Below are 8,646 nucleotides of genomic sequence, written 5' to 3' on the forward strand. Positions count from 1 at the left end.
GCGGCATGTGGGATCCTCCCGAAACGGGGCACGAACCCGCGTCTCCTGCATCGGCAGGCGGACTCTCAAGCACTGCACCACCAGGGAAGCCCCTCGACCCACTTTTTAAATCTGCTAAAAATTGCCACTTCACTTTGTTTCTTGATTCATTCCATCTAAAGGGTCTTGCACTTCTCTTTTGATAATTAATCGCCAATCATGGCCCGCCTCATGTTTTACTTTTGGAACATTATTTCATCAGATACGTAATTGGTGCCTCCTAGAGGACCAATGTCTTACCATCCCCTGTGTGGTTGAGATCAGTGCTCTGCATAGATGTATAATTTGCTGTTAACTTATTGGGTTGGCCAAAAAGTTTGTTCGGTTTTAAGTAAAAATAAAAGACACGTTTTTCATTTTCACCAAGAACTTTATTGCACAATGGATTCACTAACCGAACGAACTTTTTGGCCAACACAATACATTGAATTATTTGGTGACAACGTCCTGGTTTAGGCAACATGGCGCGTCTCATCTGGGCTCTAACTGCAGTCTCCTAATTCATCTGCTTGACTCCAATTCATCCTTCATTTGCTGTCCAGGTTATTTTGTACATTTGAGATTGGCATCCATCACCTCAGAATAAAATCCTAACCTTTCGTATTCAAGACTGTCCTCTGTCACCTGGTTCTGGGCCATGCTTCTACACCCATCCCAGCCTTATCCTGCCAGGTACTCTGGTGATGCTGAATCATGGGCCCCCAATGGGTAGTATCAGGCTTTTGTTCAATGCTGTTGCCTTAGGCTAGCATGTACTCCTTACTCCTCTAGTGATTCCTTTCTTTTTTTTCTTAAGACGAAAAATTTTAATATACATATATCATTTACACAGACACATATAGGTAATATGTATACAAGTACATAATGTGTATACACTCACATAATTAAGGAAATTAACCATAGTGTTTATAAAACATATAGAATAGAAAAACTACGATGTTCAACAGAGGAGAATTAATTATAATAAGCACATGTTACAGAACACTATGCAGTTCTTAAAAATAATGGTCTTCAATAATAGAGAGTCTGGAAAACATTAAAGATATAGTTTAAAAGCAGGTCACAGGAGAAGCTTTTTGGGGCTGTTAATTGTTGCCTCAAGCAATTCCAAGCTACTCCTTGGATCCGATGCCGAAATGTAGATCAACCTCATCTTCTTGCCATTGACAAAAACACAGCCTCGTCACTCTGCAACCCCACAAGGTAAGAATCACTGCCAGAAATGATCAAATAATGTGGTCAAAGAAACCCTCTACCAAAGACCTGTTTCCTATAAAATTTTGGGTGATCATTTTAAATCACCACGTTGAAACTCATGTATTGCCTCTCTGGGCTCACATGACAGATAATACATAATTCTAATTTTTTCAGTGGGACTGTATGAAATTACATTTTGAAATGCTTCTGAACTTAAAATATATGGAAAATGAAATATTATCGAAGTGAGTGGACTGTGGAGTCTAAGTGTACGAACTCCAACAAATGGGAACATTAAGTGATATTTATTTGTGGAGGTACGTGTGGTTTCTAAACTTAAATCTATTTCAGCTTTTTCTACACTAAAGAACATTGGAAAATACCACCTGAATAAAGTCTGTACTTTTAGCAGCCCTGAAACGGTCAGAACTCTTGCTTCTTGTTACTATAATCTGGCTTCTCCTTCTATTAAAGGTCAAAAGTTATAGAGAACATGCTTAGTAAGAGGTATTTTTTTGCCAAGAATAAAGCTCTGCAGATATTTTCAGATGTTTGAGGCAATGGGGCTTTTAAAACCTTGTCCTTAGTTCCTTGTGCATTGGTAGATACTTTCTGTTTCACCAAAATTTAAGAGTTTTTAATATTCATGCATTCATTAGTGCAGCTGGCATTGTGTGCCCATCAAGGTGCTAGGTGTTGGGATCTGGCAGTGAGCAGAAAAAGACACGGAGTCCTTCAACTGTGACATCTGCAATCCAGGGGGAAAAGATAGAATTATTAATTATCATACAAATTAATGAGAATTCTATTAAGTGTGCTGAATTAGAGAAGCTGGTGCTATGAGAACATCTAAAAGGGGATCGGACCCAGGTAAGGAGGTCAGGGAAGGCTTCCCTGAGGAAGTGACGATTGCACCGATCTGTGAATGATGAGTAAGAGCTAAAATTGCATTCTATGCAGAGGGCCTATGATGCCCAAAGGTCCTATGGAACCAGTGGGCATGGCACCCACGGGGGAATAGAAGTAGGTCGGTGAGGCTGGCAGAGAGAGCTGGGGGACACGTGGTGGAGAATGGATGGAGTGGAAGAAGGGGTCAAGCCCATGCAGGTGTTAGACTATATTAAGGATGATGCGTTTATCCTGATTGTTTGGGAAACCTGTCAGGGGTTTATAAGCAACAGGAGACAAGATCAGGTTTCTGTGTTGAGAGGCTTCCTAGAGTTAAAAAGCAGGGAACACACTGGAGGGGGGAAAAGTGAGTGAGGGTAGGTGAATTGAGAGTGTTGCAGTTGCCCGGGGAAGATGGTGGCACCTTTGATCAGGGTGGCGACAGAAAGCAGGCTGGAGAGAGACTTGAAGTAAAAATAGGACTTGGTGACAAATTGGATACATGGTGTGACTCCTGCTTTCTCTGTTGGCCAAAACCTTTCCAAATTGAGGCTTGTGCAGACCTGACATATTTATTCTCCAAAGAAATCTCTTTCAGTGACCCTTCAGAATTTTGATTCTATCACTCTTTATGGAGCACCTGTTATGTATTATTTTGGCTGCTGGTGACACAGGAGTAGACTAGTTCAGGTCTCTCATGGAGCTTGTGCCTGTTGGTCCCAGAAAGTGGGGTGAAGGTGAAGTTCAGTGCAAGCACCACGAAAACAGTTTAAACCAGGGGAGGTCAAGTTTTCTTCTGGCAAATCAGGATAAATGTTCTAAAAAGAGCTTTGCACTTCCTAAAGCCCCTTAGTACCTCCCGGGAACCAGTGGGATAGGCAGGAAGGTGTGAATTAAGGAGCCAGGGCAGATTAGGACTCCCAAGGTCACAAAGGTGTGAGAAGTCAGTACATGGGCTCAGGTTTTCCAAGACGAGTGTTCGCCCTCTTCTTTCATTTCAAAATGAAAACCATCATCAAGAAGGTTGAAAAAGCAGCCTGCTGGACAAGAGTATTCCTTTTCTAAGTAGCTGGTTTGGAAAATAACAGATTCAAGGCCTCTCTCTCAACTAGGGAAAGAGCACACTATTGAGCAATTAGTCTGTGCCAGGAACTTTTTTTACGGGTATTTTTCTTTTGTGCTGAGTTAAGGCACTTGCTTGACAATTCTAACATGACTATTAGAATTTGAAATATAACTTGACTATATATGTTTATATATTCACATATGTATTTATTCAGGTCATGAATCATCCTTTTTCTTGGGTTGGGGTAAATAGGCTTTGTAAATTGATCAGAGTGTATTGTTTTTAGTTCTGCTACAGAAATCAAAGCACTTCATTTACAGATTCTTTTTTAAAAAAAATATTTATTTGGCTACACCAGGTCTTAGTTGCGGCACACAGGATCTTCACTGTGGCATGTGGGATCTAGTTCCCTGGCCAGAGATCGAACCCGGGCCCCCTGCATTGGGAGCATGGAGTCTTAACCACTGGACCACCAGGGAAGTCCCCCCAGATTCTTTATTGGCCAAATGAAAGGCTGGCAAATCAGGGAAATTCTGATTTTGTACTGATCCATCACGGAAGTGAACAGTTTCAGGCATGGATCTTGGAAGCTCATGCCATTACCCTGCGGGGGAACTTGGAACCAAGGGAAGTAAAAAGGCCTACTTTCCTCTTTATTTGGTTTCTTTCTTCATTTGCGCAGCTTAGTTATATGAATAATTTTGGTGCTTTGTCTCTTACATCATTTTACTTCTCATGTTTAGCTGGTCTTTAATACTCATGAAAGGCTTTAAAGCCAATGTTGCCATATTTTCAGTAACAAGCTTGATTTTTACAAGGTTATATTAGAAAGGTTGATCTCAGCGTGGCTCTAAAGATGTGACCTGATCTCCTTTGACCTACGAAAGCATTAGAGATGGGAATAGATCTGCCCTGCAGCTGTAATTTCTCAGTTCCGAGGATTGTCAATCCTCACTATAACAGGCCCATCAACTGACACCTCTTCTTGACCAGAGAGGAGATATTTCACCTTGTATCTGCCATATTCAGTTACCAGAAAAACCCACCCCAACCCACATCTGGACCAAATATTCAATAACATTTATCAAAATAAATTTATTAAAAGTATTCAAAGACCACTTCAAAGTTTAGCTGCCATCAGGACAGTTTTGGCACTCATAATGGACACCGTCGTTTTCTACACAACAGCACTCATTCTATTACACACACCGATTTACAATTCAAACAGACTGTTTCAGTTTTAGAGTTACGTGAGACAACAGTACTGATGATTTGTAGTCATAGGAACTTCAATACCCTTGCACATAGTAAACGTGTTACCTAGTACTAAAGAAACTACAGCTAAACCACTATGTGGTAACAAGGACTGATTTGGGGAAAAATGTACAGCCAGCTCACTAAGGCCACATAACCCCAGACCTATTGATTGTAAATGCTTCTGGACCAATAGTGTTACATCATTATCTTTCAGTCTCAAGCTCCTGCTTTTCCAGCGTGAGACACGCCACGTTTAGACCACGCTTTCCCTGTGCTCCATCAGTTACGGAAGCTGTCCCAGTACCAGCTTCTCCTAGATGGCTACTGGCTTCCTGATCCACTACCCAACTCTGAATCAATAGTTCTGAGTGATGTTTCCTGAACACCCAGGCTGAATTCAAGGTCAGTCTTTTTGGCAGGTGACAGCCTTTCCCCTTAGGAAAAAAATGAAATGTCCTCGTTTCTGGGCTCCCTTTTTCATCTCAGGTAGCATGGGGCTCTGTGGTGATCTGTGGCTTTTTACACAAGTCCTGGTAGAATTCTGACTCCAAGAAACGGGGATAAGAGTTGTTCTCCATCAAGCTGTACACCCTTTTCTGGGCAGTTGTAAAGCAGCCACTTGTAGCCTCTTGTATGTTTTGGGCAATCAGAGTTTTGGTTTGAAAGTCTATGTTGATCTGAAATAAAACATAAAAAGTGGTTTATTCCATATTCAGAGTTAAGAGATTAATCTATTTAATATTTGAAAACAACAACAACAAAACTATAATGTGTGATTAGCTTCACCGGCCAAGTCACTGAAGAAATGTAATGAAAACATTTACCCCACTCCCCTTTTAATTTGAGGTCTCTTCAATTCTTTCCGTTTCACTTTGGTGCTGAGAATGTTTAAAACATGCTAAGACGAGGAACTTTTTATCTCCCCTTACCTCTTTTGGAGCTTCTTTTTCTATGAAATCAGTATATATTTTCTTTGCTTTTGAGGACAGCTTTTGGGGTGACTTGGTTCTTTTGAAGTCTTCACAGGCCAGCCAGAATTCAATATTTTCTTCACAGAATTCAGATTTTAAAAAAGCCCTGAATGCAGCAAGACCATCTGGGGGGGTGGGGAAGGGGGGGCGGAGAAAGAAAGCATGCATACAGTGAACTGAGTGACCAAATAATCCCTTCTTATTTTCCTAGAACTCCCACTCCCCTGGCCCCATATTTTATTATTTCTAAATGATAGCAATCTTCTAGATTTCAGTCAACCTGTAACCCTCAGAATTTAGCTTTTTAAAGACTAAGATTCCAGTGAGCAAAACGCTTAAGTTGGCACACTACTACAAAAATATATAAATACTTAGCTTCTCTGTTAATACAAATATTTATAGGGGAGCCATAAGTTCTCTGGGAATGACGTCTCTTGAAAACACTGTTTGCAATGGAAAACCTGACTCAACCTTAACAAAAAGCAACTGCCATTACAGTTCTGGGCTAATTTTTTTCCCACCTTGAGTGAAAAAGCCATGCATTTCCCTGGTTAATCACTGGGAAATAAAGGAGAAGAATACGCCCCATGTCATGGGGGTTGTAAAGTAAAATTCCCCTTGGGCAGCCTGCTCCTGCTGTGTGGACACAACGTTTCTAGAGTCTCCTGATACTTGAAATGGATCAAATTCAAGAGGTTAACTTACATTTACTGGCTAGCAGCTCATCAAATGCTTCTGACCACAGCTGGGCTTCCTCGGGAGAAGGCCTGCAAGAGAAGTTCTGCGTATTAGCTCACGCATGTCAGAGGTTCCCTTTTCAGCTCAGCAGCGAGTTTGTTCGCACGTACGAGATTTTCAACTTACTTGGTGAAGGTTTGCTGTTTGCTTTTCTTGCTGGTTTTGGGCTTCCCAGGAGAGGAGGAATTTTGCAAGAAGTAGCTCAAACGGCTCTTCCAATCTTTCAATCTTAAAAGAAAAGAAAAGGATATTCACTTAGTGGCAACACTTGAAATCGCCAATGCAGCTGAAGGCATTTTTACCAAATAAAGTTGCCCCCTGTGGCTACAGACAAACCAAATAAGACAAAACAACTCTTCCTGTCAGTCTTACACCATTAACATTTAAACCCAGCACCTATATACTAAACACACTAGTTTCATCCACTCATCTGAACATAATTACCAGTTTTAAAACTAAGGGTAGAACTACCTACAATTATAGGGTATTTTTATGAATCTAGTCTGCATAGTTCAAAAAGCAGATGTTATTTCTAGCCCACAGAAGGCAGCAGTTTTTCTGCAACGTTAATTACAATTCTGAGACATTTCACACTTGATGAAACCCACAGTGGAACTGCCCTGAACCAGCCTGTGCTCACTTCCCTTCTACCCTTCGAGCTGGGGGCTCTGGACCACCCTAGAAGCTGTGTATAATGAATATATGTGTGTGAGATGGCCCGTCCTCCTCCCCCAACTACAACACTCATTTTAAGAAGATGATGCAGAACAATTATTTGTTCCACAGTCCTGAGTGGGTGAGATCTGCTGTTCAATTAAAAAAAAGAAAAGATTTTAAAAGAATATATTCGGAATCAGCAAAAAATATCTGCATCGCAGCAGCCGTGTAAAGCTGATCAAAATTTACAATGCAACGTACGAATGCCGGGGACGCGCTTCGGCCGCAGGATTCCCTGAAGTCATTTTCGATGCAGGGGGACAAAAAGCCAACCAGCATCTACCACCGCCTCTGCATCAAGAATTTTCTGCAGTTTCTAAACTCTACCCGAGAGTCCTTCGCTCACGTCACAAAATAAATACCCACACAGGTTTAAACCTTACTTAACAAATTAACCTTTTCCACATTTTGTTTTTCCTGCAGAGGTGCACGGTACCCAGTTCCAAGCGCAAATGTACCGCGTTTGCAGCCGCCCAGGACACCTGGGTCCGCAGGGGTGGCGTGGTGGGGAGAGAAGAAAAGAAAGCCTTACTCACAGGGTTCGCTTCATCTTCTCCCGCTTCTCCTCGCTCTTGGGGCCCGTGCCTGCGCTCTTGTCCATGGGTCCGCAGTCGTGCTGGACAGCCAGGAACATAGCACTAGGCATTATCGTTTCGCGACTGAGGCTACTGCTCCGGGTGGCGGGACGGGCGCCGCCGTATTTATAAAAGGCGGAGGCACGGGGGCGGGGCCTGGCGATGCCTCTCCCGCCTCCAGCGGACGCCGATTGGCCAGCTGCAGCCGGGCACGGGGGCGAGGTCAGCGCCCGTCTGCGCAGTCACGGCTGCCAGCGAAGGGTCTGGAAGCGAGGGCGCTGCTGACGTCTGCGGCCCCGGCGTCGTGTGCAGTCGGGCCAAACGCGGCGACCGGCTCGGGCCGGTGTGGGAGCTGAGAAGTTTCCTGCCGAGTGGTCGCCAGACACCTCTGCCGAGTTGTGGCGGCTGGGCGGGGTCGCAGGGCCGTGGAGGCAGGGAGCCAGGTCGGCTGCCGGCTCGGCCGGGGCGCTCGCCCTCCCCCTCCTTTTCTCCATCCCCTCCCCTCCCCCACGCTCTGACCCCAAAGCGAGCGACGATTGCCCAGCAGGTAAAGGTTGCTTGCTGGGAACCCGAATGCAATTACCTCATTTTGAATTAGGATGTGTTTCCCACTTTTTGGAGCGCACGCCCTCTCCCCAAGCCTCCTTTCTTGGTCTGCAAACTGAGGCCGTGGGGAGATCCTCATCCGTTCCTCTTTGCGATTCCGTTTAATTTGCGGAAGGAAACCGTGAATGGGAGGAAAGGTGACGGTCCAGAGGCAGGTGGTGTGAGTGACTTTGCGTTCTGCCTGGGCGTCTCATAGCACGTTTGGGGATGAACGTTAGTCAGGGAAGGGACAGGAGAAAGTGCTTTCACTGGGTGTGCAGTTTTGATCACCAGCAGGCACGTGGCTGGGTCTGTCCGTGGGGTTGCAGACTGTCCCTCAGGAGTCCTTGGCTGCCTGTCCTTCCAAAACAGAAAGAGAAATTACAGACCTCCTTACGATGAGATAGAGGGAAACACCAAGACCTCGCAGCTGTCATACACCCGAATCATTGTAAGAGTGCAAGGATGCAAGATTTCCTCCTGAGTCATTCTTAGTTGCCTTAGAATTTACCAGAACACTTAATTGGCAAAAAGGAGAGGTGGCGGTGGAGAGAGGGAGAAGTTAACAGCTTGCTTGAATAAGCTTAGTCTGTGAAGTCTTCAAAAATCATCT

At 44.0% G+C, this 8,646-nt stretch overlaps 1 protein-coding gene across 1 annotated transcript; it reads right to left on the reverse strand.

Annotated features, from left to right (window-relative positions):
- Nucleotides 1–4,260: 4,260 nt before the first annotated feature.
- Nucleotides 4,261–7,523, reverse strand: RGS2 (regulator of G protein signaling 2). Its single transcript, XM_007466202.1, has 5 exons — nucleotides 7,410–7,523; nucleotides 6,283–6,384; nucleotides 6,124–6,185; nucleotides 5,377–5,543; nucleotides 4,261–5,124 (listed from the first exon to the last, which is right to left on the reverse strand). Exons 1-5 carry the CDS (start codon nucleotides 7,517–7,519, stop codon nucleotides 4,930–4,932), a joined length of 636 nt encoding a protein of 211 aa, XP_007466264.1. The 5' UTR covers nucleotides 7,520–7,523; the 3' UTR covers nucleotides 4,261–4,929.
- Between the last annotated feature and the right edge of the window lie 1,123 nt (nucleotides 7,524–8,646).

Source organism: Lipotes vexillifer, unplaced genomic scaffold (assembly GCF_000442215.2).
Source record: "Lipotes vexillifer unplaced genomic scaffold, Lipotes_vexillifer_v1.1 scaffold585, whole genome shotgun sequence".
Classification (NCBI taxonomy): domain Eukaryota; kingdom Metazoa; phylum Chordata; class Mammalia; order Artiodactyla; family Lipotidae; genus Lipotes; species Lipotes vexillifer.